Source organism: Diachasma alloeum, unplaced genomic scaffold (assembly GCF_001412515.2).
Source record: "Diachasma alloeum isolate Michigan unplaced genomic scaffold, Dall2.0 Dall_scaffold_00179, whole genome shotgun sequence".
Taxonomy (NCBI): Eukaryota; Metazoa; Arthropoda; class Insecta; order Hymenoptera; family Braconidae; genus Diachasma; species Diachasma alloeum.
Genome location: NW_021680345.1, coordinates 4,246,692 through 4,271,122, shown reverse-complemented (window position 1 = coordinate 4,271,122; position 24,431 = coordinate 4,246,692). Strand labels below are relative to the sequence as shown.

The window sequence follows — 24,431 nt, the reverse complement described above, 5'->3', positions numbered from 1 at the left end:
TTAAAGAGAGGCGGTTCGCCGACAACTGTTGTCTACTGAGAATTTCCACCCGAACAGTTCAGAAATCCATAAAAATTCTTGAATCTTGCTTCAAAATATTTTCACAACTAATGAAACAACGTTATCGCTTAATAAAAACCGCTCCTATAAAAGAACGAAGGAAACTGTCAAACAAAGAGCTAATCTCAATGTTGTTTGACAAGTATGATAAGAACTTCTATAGAGCTCGATTTTTTAATTTACACAACTGATTCTATTGAGATATTTTCTGCAGAAATTCTTCGCCTCAAATTTCCCAAGTTTTTTTGTTCGATTTTTTAAATATGGAGAAAGGAAAAATAAACTGCAGAAAACTCAGACAATTCTTGCAGAACAAATCCTACTGAAAACAGAATACCAATAGAAAGTTTAGAATCTCGAGAAGTATTTTTTTTTATAAAATACTTTTTGCTGTCCATTTTCTAGAAAATGCAGAATTCTTCACTAAACTACCAAAAACTAATAGAATTTTCAATAAAAGTTCAATCGAAACCCAATAAATTTTTTTCTAGAATTCGCATTCGAAATCATTTACTTAAATTGTATTCTATTTTTATTAAATTTTCGTGCGCGTTTTTTTTTTCAATAAAAATGTTCATGAAACAATATGCTACAGAAAAAAGTCAATAGAATTCCATTTTTCTATACACTTTATTCTATTAAGATATTTTCCAGCGAAATTCTTCGGCTCAATTTTCCCAAGTTTTTCTGTTCAATTTTTCCAATGAAAACAGAACAAAAATAGACTGAAAAAGGCTTGGAAAATTTACGTCGACAAATTTTCATGGAAAATATTTCCAATAGAAAAACTATTCCTACAAAAAAACGTGCAGTAAAACTCAAAATTCGTCAATATGATGGGCCTAAAACTAATAGAATGTTCAATCGAAGTTCACCAGAACTCCAATATAATTTTTCCTAGAATTCGTTCGTATTTTCAACGAAATGTCTTCGTGCTTGGGCCCAACGACGAATAAAAAATAATAAATAACAATTTGATTCATGAAAATTAATCGGCAAACTTGAACCGCGAACAAATTACGGGTTACCGAGTGTTGGAGGAACCCCTTTTATATTAATAGTCGAGTGACTGAGTGGATGAGAGTTACCTCGTGAGGGCACAGCAGGGACGAGGAGAGAGGCCGGGGGGAGCGGGAGAGGAGAGGGCTAACGCGAGGAGATGGAAATTGTGTTGGAAGTGGATATGTTTTTGTATACGTGTATTGGTGTTTGGGTAATGGGAGGTGGAGTTTGAAGCCACTGGTGACTTTACCAGTGAGTGAGAGAAAAAATGACAAAAAACAAAGAAGAAGATGTGAAATATTGTGTATATGGAGGAGGTAGGGAGGCCTCAAAATGATAGATAGGAGGATGGGATAGGAGATGACCGGGCCCCTCTGCACGTTGTTTCAGTTTGAGTTCGCGATGGAAACTACATGCTACGTCTAGAGTTCATAGTTTACCGATGATTGTAGATTTTAGAATAATTAAACATCTGTTTTAACGACATTCAACATCAAATAATTGAAGCACTTAATTAATCTTAATAGAAAAATAGTTGTGAGATAAAATAATTGGATTTAATCGATTGTCATTTGGGCTGAGGTTTTAGTTTAGTTCTGATGATTATTTCAAAGAATTATTATGGAAAATTGTTTCTCGCCTTCGCTCGAGGGGGATAATATAATATTTTGAAGTTTTATTCAACGTCGGTACACGTACACCCGAGGGGGACCGGATGTCGGACGGTGCAGTGATTCGATTGATTCGTTCAAGAGTGTCCGTGGCTACTACCGAACTTCCGAGTGCCGCTCTACGTACCCGCGCGTTTACCGCTCGTGAGCGCGCACGCTCAATTGGAATGCAGTTAATCCCTTGTGGAATGATTTCCAAGGGAGGAGAGTAAATATATTCTTGTGTTGTTGTTGAAAAGGTGATTAATCGAGGGGTGGAGAGATACGGGATCTCAAGAGTTGAAAATTTATTCGTCGCTCTGGTAAAATTCATTTTTTTACTTTATCATCATTATTTTTAAGCATTGAGACAATGAATTCAAGTGAAAACTGCGGAATCTGGAGTTTATTTGAAGGCAATTGATGCCTTCAAATTAATTCAACGTCGGTTTCGAGGGATAAAAGGATATCAATTGTTCTATTGCTGTTATTCTTATGTTATTCTCTTTTACTTTTGACAATTGATTCATCGAATCCGTTTGAAAATTACGGGACCTCGAGTTTTTGAGTGATTAATCGAGAGGTGAAGAGACACGAGAGATCTCAAGAATTAAAAAATTTATTCATCATTTTGGTGAAATTCATTGCATGTTATACTTTTTCATTTTTAATAATTAAAACAACGAATTTGAATTCAAAATGACTGAATCGTGAGTGAATTCAAACGCTATTGCTCATTTTTTATATTATTCTCTTTTACTTTCAAAAATTGATTAATCGAATCCATCTGAAAACGGCGGGATCTCAAGTTTTTAAGAGATAGACAGGGGACGGACTCATTCACGTAAATTGGTGCCTCGAGTTGGTAAATAAACATCGTACGGTAGGAAATGAAGACTCATGCGCTTGGGGTGGTGTACGCTAATCATCCGCGTTCATTTATCCATAATACACCTGTCATTACATTGTTTGCGCTGTGACGTCACACAACGAATTGTAAAGTTAAACCGAAATGGTAGCGTACGACGTACTGACGGCATCGGGGTTTAGTGTTACACGTATCACATGTAATGTTGATGGTATTTTGACGTAGATAAACACACTCGAGACGATGGCAATCTTCAGCAACGAAAACATTGGGAAGATTATTCAATAGCGGATGAACGCGGCGGAGATATCTATTAATAGATTTGGAGTTTTTCAGTAATCAAATTTGTCTATTGGATAACGTGAAGGAATGCTGAAAAACGATAATTTTTTTGCGGCATTCTTTTTTATGAATGATTAATACGAATTGCTTAAACTTCCGGAAATCTTTTTTTACGATCTAAAATCGTGTTCTGGTAGAGTTACGAACTATTCTTTTATGATTTGAAGAAATTATTTTAGAGTGGAGAATTGATTGTTTACTAATGATTTGTGGAAAAGGAATCTTAAAAAATTACAATTTCTCGGTTATTTCAGAAATGAATGGATGAATTCTTTTGGTTTTCCGCCGATTTTATTGAGTCATTTTCAGTGAAAATTTTTTATCATAAATTAGTCAATTCTGTTCACTGCATTTTCATGTTTTCTCATCACAAAAATTGAATAAAAATACTAGAAAAATTGAAAGCGAGAATTTTCGAGGAATTGCCACAGAAAAGTGACTAAAATACTTTGAGAACAAATCCCTTCGCACAATTTGTGTTTTTATCTGCAAATTATTTTTAGGGGGGAAAATTAATTGTTTATAAATTATTCATGAAAAAAGTTGCACTATTTCAATTATCGGACTGAATTTTCTCATTTTATTCTTCTGCTACGAATTTTATTGAATTTCTTCCCAATTTGATTCATTTTTCCGCTGATTCTATTTCAGTGAAAATTCTTTCCCATAAATTCTTCAATTTTTTTCACTGCATTTTTGTCTTCTCTCATCGCAAAAATTGAATAGAAACACTAGAAAAATCGAATGTGAGAAATTTTCGGGGAATTTCAACAAAAAAATTACCAAAGTACGCATTTCAATTAAGGGATATTCTTCAAATCTCCCTTTATCGAATTGTGTGGAAGGGTTTCCTCAATTCTGGAACCCCTTCCAAACAATTCATATCTTTATTCTTAGCACATCGACACGTGGTGACCCCTTTCCCGTCCCATCAGTTTCCCTTGAATGACAAAGATAAATAAAAGAGACAAGACGTTTGAATTATTGGATGACACGGGTCATGGGTCTGCATTTGTCGCTCGACGTTACTATTCCAACGTATCATCTCTCGTGTGCACATCATTTTTTCTTTATTTTTCCAGTTTCGCAACTGTTCACACGCTAGTCACACGATATATAAAATCCACACGTTGTCGAGTTTATTATACACATAATGATAGAATGGGTGGGCGCAATGACGTAGATGTGGGGGAGAACAAGTAGCGCAGACCGATCCAACCGAGAATGAGAAGAAGCATTGTGGACATCCGAGCGAATAAGATCGATACATTTTCCGTGATGAATCGTGGAATTTTTTTAATCAGTTTCGTCTTATCGGGAAATCGACAGTCGCGCGCTTTCAAGGGTTCTAAGTAGTCTCGGCGCTTGTCAGCTGAATGACTCCACTCATGATGGTTAATTAGTAATTAATCAGACGAGGACCAGATCATTGGGAAATCAACTTCGATTTTTTAAATGTTTTAATCTTGCTGAAGCAAACTGTCTTCAATCCTCGATATCTCCTGACCAAACGATGCGATTGGGACGAGTGACGACTCATTTTGAAGCTTGAAAAAATACCTTGAAAATGAGAAAAAAAAGTCGGGAAATTCGACTCTACGGTTGTCGAGTTATGGAAGACTAAAATCGGTCGGTTTTACCTCACTCTTTCCTTTGCAGTCGCAGTCTGGGACATGTGTCGCAGAATCGTCTACCGTGATACGGGGACCGCCCCGTTGACGTAAATCCCGAGTATGTTATGCACGAGAAATCAGAGCATGTCTTTCTCATTGTCCCGCATTTTTCTAATCGTTTAGGCGTCTTACGCACTGATAATAACCGAGCTATTTAAATTCTGGGTGATATCGGGCCGGGATTCTTCCACGTTCCGTGAAATCATTCTCAATGTTGTGACGTTCAATTTAACGTGGTACACTACTACTGACTGTTATGTGGGGGAAGACGAGGGTTGAGTAACGGCGTGTAGGAGAGTGAGCGCGTCACACACGGGAGATTACAGCTTCTTTGATCGTCACACCAGAAGAGCCTTCGGTATTCAGTCGACCGACCGGAAAAGCATTCTCTCGTGTGAACCTTGAGGAAACCCAAATTTATCAACTCCGTTGGAATTTTTTTACCACGTTTTTCCTAACACGTGAACGAAAATAATTCATGAAGTTGATAATGGGTTATCAAATATTACACATGGAGTAGTATGTTACGATACAAATGAAAAAAAGGTGTTGACGACTGTGAGGTAATCACAATCGACAGGAAGTACATTTTTTTCACATTTATGGTACGGTATTCAGTATTTTACGATACTGGGGAGGAAAAGGCGATTCTTTGCGCGCGAAGCCTGCAACGAAGCGTCCCTTTTTCACTTGATCATAAAATTTATTTCTAATCTCTCGGAATAAATAATAGCGATTAATAAAGCGATTTCTGAAAGTAATTATTCCCAGTCAGCAACGAAGTTAAATTCAACGAGTTGAATTTCCTAGTGTCACTGAAAATCCATTCATCAGCTGGGATTTGAACTATTTTCCATTCTCAATTGAAAATTTCTTAAACTTGTGAAAAATGACGTTCATCAGTCCATGAAAAAATGCCGAGAAATGAATGAATGAATTTTTTCTGCTTATTTTATTACGTTTTATATAAAATAGTGCCTCTTGAACATTTTCTATAAAGAAAGGCGCAGTCCTCTGCGCATGTCTACAATTGAATCGGCCAAGAATTAATTGAATTTTATCGAATTTAATAAAGTTTTAATAAAAGTTTAATTTAAAATTTCATGAAAATACAATAGAAATCTATTAGAATTTTCCCCAGAATCTGCTAGGTTTTCCTAACAATTTTTTTCGTGCGTGCACCTCTAAAAAACTGCCCCCACTGCACACGAGACCGTCAGTATTCCATTTAATGTCACTGGATGCTTTCCGTATTTGTAATGAGGGTCAAATAATTTAATTTTCCAGCAAGATTTTTTTGACCGTTCATGTATTTCATGATTTTCTGATATTGTAACTTATGGCCTGGGGACAATTTAGACTTTGAGAGATTTCTTTATGTCATTCATTAATTAATATTAAAATCGCTGAGGATCGCTGAGACCATAAGTTACAACATCGAAAAATCATGAGATAATTTAATTTTTTTTATAATTCGTCAAACAACGCACCAAGTAAATAGCTAATACTCCTTTTACCATTTGCAATTGACACTCCCCCAACTGAATGTGACAAATAAATTGATATTTGAAAAATATAAAATCTGCGCCGTGTGTCAGTTTCTGAAAAATTCACGTTCATGGGCTACTTTTTGATGGAATAAATGGTAAATTTTACAGTTTCATCACAAATGCCCCAATTTAGTAAACGATCTGGAAGCACCGGAGAATTCACTATTCATCTCGCACCTAGAAATGGATTCCGCTCCACGATTACTAGACTTGTTCGTTAAATTTCCGCGTCCTCTTCCCCCGGTAAATTTCCAATTCCATTAATTAAAAAATCCCCCAGGCTGGCAGGAACTTGGATACTGGCATTAACTGGGATATTGACGGTATGCGTTGAGAAAACTTGAAGCACGTCAGCGACAGTAACGACTATGTTTCAACGTCACCATCGATAAGTCGTCCGCGTGCGTATGTGATGCTTATGGCGGTGCTGGCTTGTTCATAAACTCGACACCGCATCGAACCTCAGTTGAGATCGTCCCGCGGTTCTGCTTCCGTGTTACAGGGCTAGACAGAAAGAGATAACAGAAATTTGTCCCATATTCCAGCGGCATCCTGGCGAGCACTGTCGGATGCACTGGGCCATCAGCAGGAATTGATCCTGCCTCAGGTTCATGAGCTTACACTTCTCACGATGATGGTGAAGGGCATGAGAGTGATGAGGGCAACATGTTACCTGGCAACACCAGGTAACAACGGCTGACATCTCCGTCATCAGCGAGGGGCAGACCGAGAGACGCGTAAACATGTGATTATGAAAATCCCCGAGTTAACAAACTTGATAATTCACGTGACATTATTAACGCGAATGAATAGTGAAGTATTTCTGATCCACTGGGACAAGGAAACAGGGTGAATTGTACGTAATTACCTAAACAAACATTTTTTTAAAATTAATTAAAACGTGTGAAACTGCCGGATATTCCCAAGTGTCAGTGAACGAAACACTCTGTCATCTGTGTTATTTAAATCACTCGTACAGTGATGTTATTGTCCGTAATTAATTAATCGTTGATTAATTCAATAATGCTGTTTCTGAAAGTGTTGAGACAATTTATGATGAACTAATCGTTGGTGCAGATTGTTGGATTAAATAAATAAGTGATTGGTGGGAGGTCAATAGTATTGGAGGTATTATTGGAGATAAATCAGTGTGTCGTGAATAAGGGGTGATAATGAATGGACGGACATGCCGTCTGACCTGGTGAACAAATCAGGCGAACAGTACGTCATTGACGTTGGTTTCAAACCGGGAGAATCTTGCACTCTCCCACTGGAACAATGAGCTCCATAGACTTTGATGAGGTGCTGGTACATGTGGGGGAGAAGGGAAGATATCAGAATATTATGTATTATCTGCTGTGCATACCAGCCACTCTGCCGGCAGCTTTTCTCGCCTTCTCGCAGGTAGAAAATCAGTTTCGAACTATTCGAGGCATTGCTCAGTAACAAAACAGGATTTTTAAGGGTTAAAATCATTCGGAAATATCAAACATTCACAAATTAATGTTATGGGGGGATGAGAAGAAAAATTAGCTGGGAGTTACCCTTAAAGAAAGTGAGATACATGTGAAATTACTGAGGATATCCAAGCAGCTTTTACAGTTTAGTCAATTGAATCGCGTGAGAAAATTATTTTAAAAATTCATGAATGTTCAACGTCATTCAAATTACATTTTACACAGAATTATTATTTTTTTTTAGCATTCGTTGTTTGTAGATAAATAATTTAAACTGTTAAAACTTTCGGAAACCCAATTTTTTTAGACGCGAAATAGATTTCTGGTAAAATTCTGATTATGAATGAATTTTTACAATTTCGAACAAATTTTTTTTATGATGGAAATTGATTGTTTATAAATTATTTATAAAAAACATTCGAAATTTTCAAAAATTGCAATTATTTAATGATTTCAGTAATTTTTCTCCAAACGTAAAAATTCGTTTTTTTTCAATATCGAGATTCAAATTCAGACTTGCAAGGTTTGGTTAATAAAATCATTATAAAATATCCGGAAACTTAGGGTCAAAGCTTTCGCTGGAAAAGGTTAACCAAAACACTTGGATATCCTTAAAGTACAATTTTTATTCACTTAACTCTATCGATCTTGAGTTATCGATGATTAAAAAAGTTTAAAATTAACAAATCAGCAGTAATTTCCAAGGAAATTGCTATAATTGAATAATTCCATAGAATTAATGAGATTAATTCATCTCATTATCTCCTAGGTATTCGTCAGCGCGTCACCCGAGCACTGGTGCAGAATACCAGAGCTAGAGAACGTAACGAATCTTCTGAGTCTCCAAGCGAGAAAAGAACTCTCTCTACCTTACGAATACAAGTCTGACGGTAGACGTCAGTTCTCTAGGTGCTACATGTACGATGTCAACTACACAGCCATCCTCGAGGACTGGCTGAGGCATGTGAATACGGAGGTTAATGCCACGGGTTCATTAACAACGAGTCTACCATCACCACCAGTGAGCGACACAGACTGGCCGAAAACCAAGTGTCTTCATGGGTGGATTTACGATAAGAGGGACTACGAGAGCACACTCGTTACCGAGGTAAACTCCCTCTAATTTTGCCACTATTTGGGGTTTTTTCGGGATGAAGATCGGGGTTGAAGAGGAAAATATTGTGACACAAGTCCAATTTCTATTTAATAATTCACGCTGAGAGATGAAAAAAAATTGTTTTCATCGCAGAGATAAATGTTGTTTCGAAGGATTGAATTATGAAGAAATTTGAAGAAAGACGCGCTTTTTTGGAGAATTTATCTAGAATTTCAAATTAAAATTCGAAAATTATGCAACTTTATTATTCTAATTTTTATGTTTCTGTTTTTCTCTTTGGGTTTTGCAATATGATTTTTTGGGTATTATTTTTTTATTTCAATGGTTTAGCTGCATCTGTATCTCTCTGAATAAACATCCTCAATAGAAAATACTTACAAACGAAATCCGTGTTTGTCTGTATAAATTCGTCAGCCCAAATTTTATAAGTTTATCCTTCAATTTCTAACCACAAGAATAAAAAAAAAGAAAAATTTCTGCCTAGAAATTTCTATAGAAAATATCTCAATACAATAAATTGTAGAAAAATCAAAATGTAGTAAATTTTGTGAATTGAAAATGTTTTCTAAAAAATTTTTGAATAAAACCAATAGAGTTTTTAGGGTTGAATTTCTATTGAAATATTCCGCAGCTCTCTGCGTATCGCTCTGAACAAAAATGCGCAATAGAAAATATTTACCTATGAAATTCATTTTTTTGGCCTTCAATTTTTCACTGAAAGAATAGAAAAATAAATAAAGGCTTTTAAAAAATGGAAAATTTATGCCTAGGAATTTCTATAACAAATACCTAAATAGACTGACTTTTCCAAACAATCAAAATGTCCTCAAATTTAATGAATTAAAAATATTCCCTAAAAACATCTGGATAACCGAATGAAATTATTAAAATTCTCCGTGCCTGTGGCTGTGGAACATTAGGATAAAAACATTGGGTTGATCACAATTCTAACCATTCTCGGGTCAATTACAAAGCCCATTAACCCCCATTTTTCAAGTCACACTCGAGCGGAAGTACTCTTCTCCAACTTAATTCCATGACATATCCGGGTTTCTCCGTCTTCCCTAATCCGTCTGTAATCCATTTCACTTGTGTTTCTTGAATGACCAACTCCGGAAAAAAACTAATGAGATGAGATATTTGGAGGCACGCGGGCGTATGACTGGCGTTGAAGAAGAAAACAACCCGAAAATTTGCATAATGCGCATAGGAACATTAACCAGCTCGGTCTAACGATGCTTAATCATTTAGATTGCATTACACTCACTGGAGTTAAACTCGTTGTACACACGCTCGTACAAGTTTTACTCCACGTGATTAAAATAATTCCAACAGTGTGGTTTTTCGCCTTGGCCTTTCACACGTTTTGTCTTGAGTTAGTGACAAGTGGCTGTCATTTTGCTGGATACATTCGTGGAAAATTTATTAATGAATGTTGAGAAATCAAGGGGAATTGGTGGAGTTGATGGATGAGTTGAGGAGTCTGCACGCGATGAGAATTATTTTTTTTTTTCATCAAAAGGACTGACGCTTCTCAGGTTTTGCCCATCACGAGGAGCGATTTTTCGCGAGATTAGGGGAGGCGTTAACGCATCATCAAGTTATCCATGGAAATTGATAAATGGAGTTTAACCCATTTCATTGAATTACTGGGCCGAACAGCGATGAAAAATTGGTGGGGATTTTTTTTTTTCTCCTCGATTCAAGTACAATCACCTTGAAATCTTCGGACTAGGGGGAGAGGGGGGGGAGGGGGAGGGGGAGTGGCCACGAAAGGTGCATCTGAGAGAGAGTGGACTAGTCGATATGGATTATGTGTTTTTTCTGCAGGAGGCCTCTAGTGGCGTCAGCAATTGCCGACCAATTTACCTACCCCCACATCCGGTCATGTGATATGTCACATCAAACACTCGAGCAATGCATGTGTGTACACGCACCTTGTTACATATACCTATATAGGATACTCGGGGTTACACTGGCTCGATTGTACCGAGTATTTACGTTACGTATACCGGGAACAGATTTAGACCTTCCGGTAACACTTTACTTCCGTTTCTTGGGATTTATCTGGCTTTTAGAAGGATTTTTTGGGGCTGATTGTTGGGGAATTCTGGAAAATTGATTTTTTTAGCGGATTTTCGGGTATTTTGGGCTTTTGATTTGTTTTAATTTTTGAAATGGTTGGTGAAGGTTCGAAGTGGAGAATCAAATTAGATCTTCGGAGTGGGAAGAATAAAATCGTTGTAAAGTGTTCGATAATAGAGCATATTTCTGATTTTCCAAGACACTCTTTTTATCTCCAATTTTTGGCTTAAGGGAATTCAAGTACTTTTCGAGTTTTCCAAAGACATTTTGGAAAAAAAAATTTTCACATTCTGTGGTTGAGAATGGAAAGAATGGAAAATTGTTTTTTTAGTTATAACTAAAAAGATGTTTTAATATTCGAACAATTGAAATTTTTTAATGATTTTATGAGTTTGCTTTTTTTTTAGTTTCAAAATGTTCGATAAAGGTTCAAATGAAAAATAAAATTTATATCTTCGAAGTTCGAAGAATAAAGTGGTTGTAAAATGTTCTGTTACCGAGAGTCAAGCGGAGCTTAAATAGAAATTCCGATGTTCAACTACAAATACTTCAACACTTTTCCTTTCTCCTCTAATTTATCAACTGAAATACCTCCCAAAAATTCAAAATAATTTTTTTCGAAAATACTTTTAGAGTCCATCCTCATTTAAGAATCATCGTAGATTTAATCACGATTGAAAACTGATTCATCATAAATTTTTGCATTAATCTTTCCAAAAAATCAACTTCCTCAATTTCCCCAACAAAAAAAATGCACAAAATCCTCGAACACACGGAGAGAAATTTTTTAGAAAAATTCTAGTACGAGTACTGGAAAAAATCATAATCCACCGGTTGTGAAAAATTCTAGTGCTGTTACGGTAAAATTTTTTGGTATTTCTGATCAAATTTCTGGGGATTTTTGTGAAATTTTCACAGAAATACGGAGAAAAATTCACGTTTTTCCCAATAAAATTTCTAGTGCTGGCAATGGAATTTTTTCTTGGCCGTCACCTTGCGCCTCTTTTCCCGTGCTAGTACTACAATTTTTCTAAAAAATTTCTCTCCGTGCATTCTCAAAAATAGAGTGAATAGATAACCCGTAATATGAAATTTACGTCGAAATGAAGATATAATCCGTTCAAGAGTGTTCACTGCAAGTAGTTACACCCAGTGCGTCAGAGAAGAGATTAGTGTAGAGGCATTATCTACTTATCGGATGGAGTTCTGCACGTTATGTTTCGCCTCAACGCTCCAACCTCCGACACTTGTGCACATCCCGCTTGTATTTTGGCACTTCTTGTTTCACTGTTACAACACCTAACCCCTCCCCCCCCTTGCCCCTCCATTTGGTGGGCATTGTTGGTCATGGTAGGCATTAAGTCGCCGTATTAGCGTAATACCACACACGAGTGAACTGTTCGCAACTGTCTGAACTGTTAAACTTCCCCTGTATCTCCGAGGATTTCAGTTTCTTTCTCAATGGGCATTACGCCAAAGACACACATTCGCAGAGAAGGCAAATGTACGTTCCACTGTTGTACATTATCCTTTCATGGATTATGGAGACGTCTTCGGCATTCTCGTTTACCCTCTGTCTCTATTGTCCCAGGGGAATGACTCGGCGGCCCAATGCCAAAAGGCATTTGGCTTCTTTCCCTTTGACGGAGCTCTATATTTTGGCTCATTTTCATTCATCCTGCCTTCAATATTCCTCACGGGTGGGAGGAGCTTCGTATGGAGAATAAGTTCTATTAAAAATTACCAATCGTGAAGTCACGTACGAGAACATTTCACAGAAATACCTAACGAATTCCATTGGAATTCGCTAGAAAATTCTATTGGACTTCTATTGAGCTTTTTAGTAGTTTTCGGTCGATTCTAGTTACAAATTCCGCAGGTTATTGAGGCGTTGTTTGTCAGTAGAAATGTTTAAGGGAAAATATTCTGTAGAAAAGAATCGGCGGAATCTGATTTTTCTGTACTACTTATTTTATTGTGATAGTTTCGAGAAATTTCTCGGTTCAAATTTTTTTCAAGTTTTTTTGTTTGATTTTGTTAATGAAAGGAGAAGAAAAATAGAGCAGAAAAACTTGGAAAATTCATGTTGAGGAATTCCGACAGAAAATATCGCAATAGAAAAAGTTGTATAGAAAGATGAAATTCTACTGATTTTTTCTATCAATAGTTCCTGTTGAATTCCGTATTGAAGCTTTTTGTGGAATTTTCACCTGAAATATTTTAATTCTTACTATAATGATTGCCTTTTTTGGTAAAAATTCCTGGAAAATCGTAACAAATGGAAATGAAATACGAAATAAATTATAATGCAGATTTATTTCAATCAACTTTTGTATCTCATTATTTTCAATTTTGGAAAGTGCAACAACAAAAAAAAATTAATGCTAAATCCCATCAAATACTCATCATTATTCATCATCAGCCCCTAATGCATTTTTGTAACTTCCATCTCGTCTCCTCACCCATCGTAAAAACATAAAAAACAATAAACCCAAAGAATTCATTTAGTTGCAAATTCCGCGCCCGTAAGTGCCACTTGCAGATAATTTCCATAATGCAAATCATGAAAAATAAATAAATAAGAGATGCGAAACGTAGTCGAGAGGCGATTTGTTAATTTGTTCTTTTCGATTTTTTTTCATACGTGACCTTAACTAGATGATAATAATTTCCAGGATTTCAAACTGTGCATTCGCTAGGGGGTGGAACGCACAATGAATAGAATTCGATTCTTTTAGGCAATTTATTCTAGTGAAGTATTTCCTATGAAAATTCCTCGGCTCAAATTTTCCAATATTTTTTGTTTAATTTTGGAAATGGAAAGAGGATAAAAATAGAGTGGAAAAAACTTATAAAATTCATGTCGAGAAAGTCCTATAGAAAATGTCTCTATAGAAAGATGGAAATCCCCTCATTTTCTCTGTAAAATAGTAACTATTGGTCATTTTCCATAAAATAAACGCGCCGTAGAATTGCGAAATTCCTCAATAGAATCAGCCGAACACTAATACAATTTTCAATAGCAGTTCAGCAGAAATCCAATGGAATTATCTGTGGAATTCGCAACGTTTTTCTGTGAAATTTTCTCCCACATGTTTATTTTATTCAAACGCGTCATTTGCCTGGGTGCAACCATTGCGAAAGAGTCGTCGAGCTTAAAGTTATACAGCTAGAAGGACGGGTAATGATGGGTTGAGGAGAGGGAAGAGGGTTTGGGCAAAGTCGAGGGGGTCTATGTTGGATTCTGGTGTTCACGCACAAGAGAGCCACGAGGCAACGCGGGGGACACGCTCCTCCTGTCAACGGAGGGTGATGGACACCTCGCCGCTGTGGGAGCCAACCAACACTGATACGAGCAATATTCCCGGACACATTGACACGCATCACACAAAGCGGTAGTAGCAATAAACTATCTGGCCGCGGATTTATTCTTTATGTCTGTTTATGCGCGATGGAATTGAAGGTTTGGGGGATTCGATGGAGATGATGCGATTTGGGATCGGTTCATGAAGTATTTTAGGATTCTTGGCTCGACGGTTTCGATTATCTGTCTTTGTTGGAGATGAGGATGATTGAAAAGGTATTGGAATTGCCGTTTGTGCGTGGCTTCATAGAGTGGCTTCGTGTCCACTAATAAAACTCGGTTCCTGTTCAACGCACATGAGTCAATCAGAGCGAAATTCCGAGCGATGATGATGGAGAATTTGGCATTTCATTGTTAGAAATTTATAGAAATTTAAGTGACAGCGGCAAAACCATTTTTTTATGTTGCAAAATTTAATTCTGTTTGAGATCGATTTGTTTATGGGACGTCCACTGAAATTTCAGAAAATTTCATTTCTGAAAGCTCACAATTTTCAATGATGAAAAAATCAATGAAAACTGTAAATTTCCATAATTTTTCATAATTTGAATAAAAAAATCAATGGAAACTCAATGAAAACGGTAAATTTCATTTCCCTTATCCCATGATAATTAGTAGAAATCACGAGAATTCACGTAAACATATTCTTGGATCTTCAATCAACTGAAAACTCAGCGTAATTGAATACTAAATATTCATATTTCCATTGGTAATTCAACTAAATTCAGGAATTCTCGTCAAATAAATTTGGAATTCCACTGAATTTTCAGTGAAATTTTGAATTTCTGGATTGTTTCCCCCCTAATCCCAATTGAATTACGCTTTCCTAAAAATTAATACTGAACTATCGTTCTCAAAAATCTCTGCATGAATTTATATCAATTACATTAGATCACGTGAAGAACAGTTATAAAAAAATAACTAAAATTGTATTGCTTCTCATTAAATATTTTTCTATTGGACGAATTCATAATATTTTCCCGAAAATCGTCTATAGAATTTATCTCTGTGTTAATTCTATTGATGATTATTAAATATCTTAATGGAATTTTTCCATCCACGTAGCTAGACCTCGTATGCGACAACAGTTGGTTGCCATCCACATCGACAACATTTTTCTACGTAGGAAGTCTATTCGGTAACATAATTTTCGGATGGATTGCCGACAAGTGGGGACGACGAACGGCATTCTTCTCAATTCTCTTCTTGGAGGTGATATTCGCAATAGCAACGAGCTTCAGTCCAAATTATACCGTGTACACAGCCCTAAGGACCATCAATGGCCTATTCTTCCCCGCCATTTATCAAATTCCATTCATACTAGGTGAATAAACACTTCCCCCGACATTTTCCTCAATTTTACGGACATTTTCTAACAATATTTCAATTTTTAGCACTTGAATTAATGGGTCCTAGGTACAGAACATTCGCTGGAATGGGAATAAGCATGTTCTTTGCCACCGCCATGTGTCTGCTCGCACTCCTAGTAAGTACCAATAATTTTCCATTCGTCTCGTTTATTTTCTACGCAACAAAATTATGTTATTTGGTCATTAGTAATCAGCAGGTATCATCGCAAACAGTTAATTACGCAATTTATATGTTTCGAGGGGCCTTTGTTGACGACTATTGCGTTTTTTATACTGTTTTCACGTGAATTTCCCATTCTAATGATTAGCGTGTTTACACTGACTACTGCACCTATGAATACAAATTAACAGACTTAAAATTACTGCGTATATTCGTGATTTTAAGTACAAAAATAATTGAGAGGAAAACTTTGACCAAAAAAAGATGCATTATTGATCATTTTTTATGTGAATTCTGAATTTAAAGAATATGAAAGATCAATTCATTAAATTCATACTTCGATTAATTTTTTAAACTAAAAATTGACACCGACGATTATTTGTATAAGGGCATAACATTTTTATTATTTTTCTCATATTCTCTTCGCCCTAAACCTGAAATGTTCATCTTCTTGCAAAACCCTGTGTTATTTTGCCACTTCTAAATTAATTATTATCAATAAATTTGACCAGAATGTTTCTGTTTAGATTAACTTTCGTTTAGAATTTATTTCACATTTTAATCATCCCAATTTGAGCTCGAATTTGAGTTATATTTAAACTACTTTAAATGATCCGCTGTTACTTTCAGGGGTACCTGCTGAGGCATTGGTACACCCTTTCGTTAGCCACATCCGTACCATTTGTACTGCTGTTCAGCTACTGGTGGATCATCCCCGAGAGCCCCAGGTGGTTGTTGAGTAAAAATAGGATAGACGAGGCTGAAGTTATTGTACAGCATATGGCTAGGGTCAATGGCAAAACTGTGCCGACGAATTTTCTGAGGAAAATGGAGGTATACTTATATCATTCTCACTGTCATCTTTGCTAAAACGATGCAAAACAATTGCAAAAAAACGATTTGATTCACGTTCTTCGATTTTCTAAACCCGAAGATGGAGATTCTGAAGAGACAAGGAGTCTCCTGTAACGGCAGAAATTCTGGAAATATCCTGGCACCTGGAGAAACGGAGGACAGACCCCCTCCGCCCTCAGCAACTCCCATGGACATAATAACAAATCCGAATATACGAAAGAAGTTCATCATCCTTGCATTCGACTGGGTGGCAAATGCTGTTGTGTACAATGGATTATCGTACAACACAACGAACCTCGGTGTATCCGATTACCTTGCCTTCTTCATAGGTAATTGAATGACATACTGACTATTTTTATGGCTCGTGTTGATAGAACATGTCGTTACACATCGTTAACATTTTCAATCGCTAAAGTTGTTTCAATCAATCTCAGACGATAGCATTTCATTCCAAATATTTGAAAGGCTGTGAACGTTTATGTACCAGTATTTTAGCTGTGCAGATGCATCAATTATTTATTCTCCCTCTGTTGTTTTCCCTGAACAGCTCAATTTAATTGGTACGTCATCTGTGAAAAATTTAGTCTATTGTAGCTTATGAATTATATTCCAGTTCTGTTAAAAATTCTATCAATTTCATTATTCTAGCATTATGCTATTGTTTTAGTTCAGTTGTAAAATTGAATTGTTGTATTGTTTTAGTTTAGTTGAAGAGATTAATTCATATAGAGGAATAAAAATCCAGTGAATTTTTTCCACAAAATATCAAAGTTCCATAAATTTCAAAAGAATTGCAATAGAATTGCTCAGCGAAAGTGCTGTTTCTCTATAAAATTTTTTTATCCACGATGTAATGGTATCGCGTAACTCTGAAGGTCACAGAATCACCAGCAATTTCACTTTAAATTCTATCAAACGATTTGCATACACCTAATAATAATCGCGTCACTCTGCATATAAAACGTTGATCGAATAAACGTTCTGATAATGTGGGTGTGTTGCAGGAGGCATTGTGGAGATACCGTCCTATGTTATAACATGGTACGCCATGGACAGACTGGGAAGAAGATGGGTACTTTGTTTGACAATGCTGCTGGGTGGTGTTGCTTGTGTTTCTTGTATGTTTGTACCTGAAGGTGACTATCAAAATCTTTCAAAATCAATTACTTCGTGGCCGTCCAACGCCGTTTACGAACATTGTGAAGAAAAATTATGTTCGTCACTCGGCCGAAAACAACATTTATGACTCGTGTGATTGCATTCCTTGGCTTCGTCTCGGTCTACAACCCTCACACTCATCAGAAGTTTTTTTTTCCGTACTGACGCACTTTTCCTCGTCCGGGGATTGGTATTGGCCCTTCCCCAAACTCGTAAAAGTGAAAATCACTACGGAAAAATATCGTTCACGACTAGTGCCATGGGATTTTTTAATTTGCGTGGTTGGTCAGTCCTCGCCTTCGGCTCGGACGCCAACTCCAGGCGAGTAACCATGGCACTCGTCCTGAAATGTACTATTTCGGCCTTGTGACGAAAATAGCTATTTCAGCCTCGTGACGAAATGGTATACAGTGGTTACTCCCTAGCATTTCAGCCTCTGGGGCCAGAATTCAAGGAATTAAATGCTCGGGAAGCCCTTACTCTTCCGCTGGAGGCGGAGCTAGGAAAGAGATAGAGAAGAATCTGCCAAGAATCTACCTCTCTTCTCTAGAATAGAGAAGAGAGAAAGAATCTGCCGGTTTCACTCTCACACGCCGAGAGTAATTTTACTGCGCAGTCCCGTCGCGCAGGAGGACATACAGATTTACCCAAACACATTTACGTTGTCGATGGTGGAGGGAGTCAACTTCTCCGACTGAAATGTTAGGGAGTAACCACTGTATTGTGTTACTAGTGCGTAAAGTTTCACTTGTTCACTCGCACGAGTAACATCCTATTTTTGTGGTATCTGCCCAGTTCACTATGCGGAACGCTAGTGGGGTAATTCCGTTGTTTTTGTCCACGAGTGTGTAAAATTCTAGAGCGTGCGTACACGGAGAGAGTACAAAATAAAAAATTACAATATCAACATAGTAATTGAGGGCCATACCGAAACAACTTCAAAATTTTATTTATCTTAACTGAATTTTTACTCGTGCCAAATTGAATTTTACTTTTATTCTACCACTTTTCACTATACTGACTCGCAATTTTTGCTATGTTCAATAGTAAATTTTGAGTGCGGCGAGTATGGCCCTCGAAGAGATAAAGCGGTTTAAGTCGACTGATCTCTTAGTTGAGGTTTTGAAGAATATCTCCGAATCCAAAGAAGGTAACGAAATTTTTATAATAAGCTTTTTCTTAGAGCAAATTGAGTGCTACAAAAAAGGTTTTGGCAAAAATTTATCTATCTTTCTTAGATTCTGAGATATTCACTGAAAACTGGTCAATAGTCAAAATCGACTTAAACCGTTTTACCACTTTGCTACTGATATTAAATTTTTTCTGTGTGAAGTTCGTTGACTTTACGCACGCCCGTGAACTTCACTCACGCTGTGTGGAAAACAACCGCTTCACGCCCACTAAACCGTTTCGAAAAGGGCATTTTTGAGGCAGATATCACAAAAATAGCTATTTCATCACAATGTGTGGAAAGCGAAGCGTGCGTAAAATTTCACTTTACGCACAAGCGATGAAAAATACTATTTCCACGAACATCAAACGTTTTTTTCACCAGAATGTGCGGCACGCGTTTCGTGCGTAAATCACCTCACACGTGATGAAAAACGTATTGAGCAAAATTCTGGGGTAAAATGTTTCAGATGCAGTTTGGGTAACTGTTTCCCTCGCAATGATCGGTAAATTCGGTATAGCCGCATCGTTCGCTGTATTTTACGTATTCGTTGGTGAGTTATTGCCAACGGTGTTGAGGTCCCAGGCAATGGGAATAGCCTCGTTCATCGCCGGAATCGGCCTACTGACATTCCCATACATCGTTAACCTAGCGGTTTACTCCAGAGTATTACCATTGATTGTGATGGGCACACTCAGTGTTGCAGGTGCACTAACGTCAATTTTTTTACCAGAGACACTCAATATACATCTGCCACAGACTATCGAGGAGGGAGAGATGTTTGGAGCTGATTTCAAGCTCTGGTCTTGTCCAACTCTTCCAGAGTAATTATTCTTTATTCTTATTTTTACGGTTTTCACGTCTGCTTGCTATTCCCCTTTGTAGTCCGTGTATGCTGTTAGTCATTCATTCTTTATTGCCTTCAATCGGGTATTTAAATTTTGAAATATTATTTCTATTGCAATTATAACAGTTCTATTGAAATTCCATTAGAAAATCGAATTGTTTTTTTCACCGATTTTTTATTGAAAATAATAGATTTTTTCTGTGCATTTATTAATAAATTTTTGTATTGAGAATAATCAATAGATTGATTTTTCTATATAGTTTATTCTTCTTTGCAGGAAAAAAAACAATTGCAGGAAAAAAATTATTCCCAAGAATTTCTATGAAAAATAAAAATCTTTTTACGTTTTTATCAACTATTTAATTCTATTGGAATTTTATCTGCGCATTTTTCAATGGAAATGTTTAATAAAACATATACATAGAAAAATCAATAAAATTTCATCTTTCTATTTGATTTATTCTATTGGGAAATCTAAAGAAATTCCTCGCCTCAAATTTACTAAGTTTTTTATTTAATTTTTATTTCACGAAAGGAGAAGAAGAATAGATTGCAAAGAATTCAAAAAATTAATGTTGAGGAATTCCGATACAAAATGTTTCAATAAAAAATGTTATCTACACAATTCTATCGAAAGATGGAATTCTATTGATTTTTTCTATTAAATAGTATCTATTGGACATTTCCTATGAAGAAAAGGGCAGTAGAGCAGCAAAGTTCTTGTCTAGAACCGCCAAAAACTACTAGAAATCTAATAGAATTTTCTATCGAATTCTTAAGATAAAATAATTGAAAAAATAATAGAAAAATATAAAAAAAATTTAACTAATCTCCGAAAATTTTCAGACGTACAAAAACAAAAACCCGCAGACGAGAGTCACTTCCCCTGAGATACCTCGTTAACGGACGCCCCGGTAGTCGCACAGGGTCCAGTGTCAAGACTACATTGGCCGAGTCAACGACACAAGAAAATATCGATCAACTGGGACGACTGTTGCCCCCTGCAAGCGAAGAAGTGACAGAAAACTTAAGTGTCACAAAAGACACTGACGAAATCGCGGGAAAGGGGGAGGGACAAAAGAGAATTCACAGTGCTGAAGTTTTTGTTGATCTGCGCGGAAGAAAATGACCCTCACCCTTCAAAAAACTCAACAGAAAACATGAGACACGGATAAATCGACGAACTTTTGTCTAATTGATGAAGAAAAAAAACCATAATGACTTTGTATTATACTGTCAGTATAGGAACGCATTGTATTTATTTTTTTCCATTCATTATAATGTACTTCCTTTCTAAAGTCTGGCTTGTGTCATAAAGTTCTTTATTGTTCTATTTATTCCGCCCCCAGATATATGACAACAAACGTTTTAATTAAAATCGAAGTTGTCAAGGTAAACATGATCGCCATTTATTTCAGACTTTTTTTTATTTCACTGTCATTTTGTTTTCATCGGCAAAACTGGTGAAAATTTTCGTTCATTATCTCGTAAATCCGTTGTAATCACCCCACCCCGGAGGTAATTCTCGACAATTCTTTAATTTCATTCAGTTTTCGCTCCTTTGGGACAAAATTCTTCGTGACAATGCGGGAAATAGTGCATATTCAGGCTGGCCAATGCGGAAATCAGATCGGCGCGAAGGTTAGTATCTCAACCCATTAATTCTCGTCGTTAATGATTAAATAATGAAGAATGAGAACTCTCCACTATACGCACGGCAAAATTTTATAGGTGAACCTAGCGAATTCGATAGAAAATTTTATCGAATTTCTGTTCAACTTTAACTTTTCTTTATCGAAGTTTTTTTGCTTTTTTCGCAATAGAAATTTTCAGACGAAAATATTTTACAAAAAAAATCAATAGAAGTTGATGTTTTCAGACAATTTGATCAACTGAAGATGATAAGTTTCTATAGAAATTCCTCGTCTCAGTTTTTCCGAATTTGTTTGTTTAATTTTTTTAATGGGAGCAGAACAAAAAAGGAATGGAAAGAACTCAGAAAATTTATGTTGAGAATTTCTTTTCTGCAGCGTTTTTGTTTGTTTTTTTTTAGTATAATTTTTCAACAAAAAACATTTCATTTTAAAAAATCAATAGAATTTAATTTGTTCATACAACTTACTCTATTAAGATATTTCAATTTCTCGCCTCAAATTTACCAAGTTTTCTATTTGCTTTTCTTCAATGAGGTGAGAAAAACTTGAGTGAAAAAAACTTAGACATTCGATGTCGAGAAATTCCTGTAGAAAATATCATAGTAGAAAGACCCGTACAGAAAAATCCGATTCTATTGATTTTTCCACAAAAACCATTTCTCTTAGCCATTTTCATTCCAAAACGCACAAAAAAGCTACATAAAGCAAATAAAATTTCACTAGAATTTCCCTCTGAATTCGATAGATTTCTCAATAAAATTTTTTCCGCTCGTAATTACTGAACAGTTCTGGGAGGTGATATCCGACGAGCACGGCGTGGATCCCACGGGCAAGTACCGCGGTGACTCGAGCGTCCAAGTAGAGCGAATAAACGTTTACTACAACGAGGCATACGAGGGAAAATACGTTCCCCGAGCGATTCTGGTGGACCTGGAGCCAGGAACGATGGACTCTGTGCGCTCGGGTCCCTACGGTGAGCTCTTCCGCCCCGACAACTTCGTGTTCGGTCAATCGGGGGCCGGCAACAACTGGGCGAAGGGCCACTACACCGAGGGCGCCGAGCTGACCGATGCAGTGCTCGAAGTCGTGAGAAGAGAAGCTGAGAACTGCGACCGCCTCCAGGGCTTCCAGCTCACGCACTCGTTGGGGGGTGGAACGGGCTCGGGAATGGGAACCCTATTGGTATCCAAGATCCGAGAGGAGTATCCGGACAGACTGATGTCGACATTCTCAGTGGTGCCTTCACCAAAAGTCTCGGACACTGTTGTCGAGCCCTACAATGCCATTCTCTCCTGCCACCAATTGGTCGAGAATACCGATCAGACTTATTGCATTGATAACGAGGCCCTCTACGACATCTGCTTCCGCACCCTCAAGCTCCCCACCCCCTCCTACGGCGACCTGAATCACCTGATCTCCCTCACCATGTCCGGCGTGACGACCTGCCTGAGATTTCCCGGACAACTCAATGCGGACCTCAGGAAATTGGCAGTCAACATGGTGCCTTTCCCCCGTCTCCACTTCTTCATAACCGGTTTTGCACCGCTGACGTCACGCGGCTGCCAGCAGTACAGAACGCTCTCCGTGCCGGAACTGACGCAGCAGATGTTCGACTCGAAGAACATGATGGCGGCGTGTGATCCCAAGCACGGCCGATACATGACAGTGGCCGCGGTCTTCCGGGGGAGAATGTCGGTGAAGGAGATTGACGAGCAAATGCTGAACATCCAGAATAAGAATTATCCGTACTTCTGCGACTGGATTCCTAATAATGTGAAGACTGCTTCTTGCGATATACCGCCCAGGGGACTGCAGATGTCGGCGACGTTCATTGGGAATTCCACGGCTATTCAGGAACTCTTCAAGAGGATTTATGATCAGTTCACAGCTATGTTTAGGAGGAAGGCTTTTCTCCATTGGTACACGGGGGAGGGCATGGATGAAATGGAGTTCACTGAGGCCGAGTCCAATATGGGGGATCTTATTTCGGAGTATCAACAGTATCAGGAGGTCAGCGCTATCGATGATGATTATGTGAATGAAGATTGAGAAGGTCCAGCGGACGACGACATCTATTTGTATTTTTTTGAGAGTATTTTACCCTTTTTTAGGGGGAATAAATGTTTGTTGAGACATTCTATTGAATTTATTTTAGTTTTTGATTCTTTTGACGCTCCACTACAATTTTCGCGAACTTCCTGGATTTTTCTGTTTCACAGAATTTGGGAGTGAATTTAGACGTTCGATGGGAGATGTTACAGGAAGCGCCGTTTCTCCATTGGATTGCTGAGATTTTCTCAAAAAATTGGAATTAATCCCTTAATTTTGTTAGTTTTTGTTAAGGGAATTTAAATTCATGTGGATTCGCTCAACTTTTACACACCTGTTTCATATTCATGGATTTAATGATTGGTTTTTTACCCAATTTTACATGTCTGTCAATTTTTTTGTAATTTTTTATTTGTCCTATCCCTTTTGGAGCGAAATAAAAATTACCGACTTTTATACGCCTGTTTCATATTCATCTATTTAATTATTGGGTTTGTAGACGATTTCACATGTCTGTAATGGATTGATTCCCATATTTCACTTTGTTCTCATTTTAATGAATGAATTAACGAGTTGAATGAGATTAATTGCGATGCATGAGTGATTACAGGTGTTTTGATTGGAAATCTATTACGATTCTAATGAAATTCGATCCGTTCGTCGCTCATTTTCCTTTTTTTTGCAGAATTTTCTATAGAAATTCGGAATTCTAAAGAAGTTATGTTTGAAAAAAATAGAAATCGTCAATTTTCACTCGTCCCTATCATAATCCCTTTTGATGCGAGCAAAATAAAAATTCCCAACTTTTATACGCCTGTTTCATATTCATCTATTTAATTATTGGTTTTGTAGACGGTTTCACACCTGTAATAGATCGATTCTCATAGTTCATTTTGTGCTCCCATTTTAATGAATGAATTATCGAGTGTGAATGAGATTAATTCTGATACATGAGTGATTACAGGTGTTTTGATTGGAAATCTATTACGATTCTAATG

At 37.0% G+C, this 24,431-nt stretch overlaps 2 protein-coding genes across 4 annotated transcripts; both read left to right on the top strand.

Moving 5' to 3' along the window:
* Positions 1–1,463: 1,463 nt before the first annotated feature.
* LOC107042028 (organic cation transporter protein) lies at positions 1,464–21,049 on the top strand. 3 transcript variants are annotated; one of them, XM_015262896.2, is made up of 10 exons: positions 1,464–2,035; positions 6,691–7,549; positions 8,372–8,710; positions 15,234–15,492; positions 15,563–15,654; positions 16,329–16,532; positions 16,633–16,882; positions 17,558–17,689; positions 19,352–19,706; positions 20,576–21,049. In XM_015262896.2, the coding sequence occupies exons 2-10, from the start codon at positions 7,424–7,426 to the stop codon at positions 20,856–20,858; spliced, it is 2,040 nt and encodes a 679-aa protein (XP_015118382.1). In that variant the 5' UTR covers positions 1,464–2,035; positions 6,691–7,423; the 3' UTR covers positions 20,859–21,049. The 3 variants fall into 3 exon arrangements, with proteins under 3 accessions (XP_015118382.1, XP_015118394.1, XP_015118386.1); XM_015262908.2 differs by having other exon boundaries at positions 6,648–7,549; XM_015262900.2 differs by lacking the exon at positions 1,464–2,035 and having other exon boundaries at positions 6,562–7,549.
* A 186-nt stretch (positions 21,050–21,235) lies between these two features.
* LOC107042041 (tubulin beta chain) lies at positions 21,236–23,467 on the top strand. Its single transcript, XM_015262915.2, has 2 exons — positions 21,236–21,370; positions 22,171–23,467. Exons 1-2 carry the CDS (start codon positions 21,314–21,316, stop codon positions 23,431–23,433), a joined length of 1,320 nt encoding a protein of 439 aa, XP_015118401.1. The 5' UTR covers positions 21,236–21,313; the 3' UTR covers positions 23,434–23,467.
* Positions 23,468–24,431: the final 964 nt, after the last annotated feature.

What these genes read in the sequence shown, in the direction of transcription:
- LOC107042041 (XM_015262915.2), top strand. Translation starts at nt 21,314, where the DNA reads ATGCGGGAAATAGTGCATATTCAGGCTGGCCAATGCGGAAATCAGATC. An exon ending in GAAATCAGATCGGCGCGAAG is followed by an intron (nt 21,371 to 22,170) that starts GTTAGTATCTCA and finishes ATTACTGAACAG; the next exon opens with TTCTGGGAGGTGATATCCGA.
- LOC107042028 (XM_015262896.2), top strand. Translation starts at nt 7,424, where the DNA reads ATGAGCTCCATAGACTTTGATGAGGTGCTGGTACATGTGGGGGAGAAG. An exon ending in TTGTATGTTTGTACCTGAAG is followed by an intron (nt 17,690 to 19,351) that starts GTGACTATCAAA and finishes AAAATGTTTCAG; the next exon opens with ATGCAGTTTGGGTAACTGTT. An exon ending in TCTTGTCCAACTCTTCCAGA is followed by an intron (nt 19,707 to 20,575) that starts GTAATTATTCTT and finishes GAAAATTTTCAG; the next exon opens with ACGTACAAAAACAAAAACCC.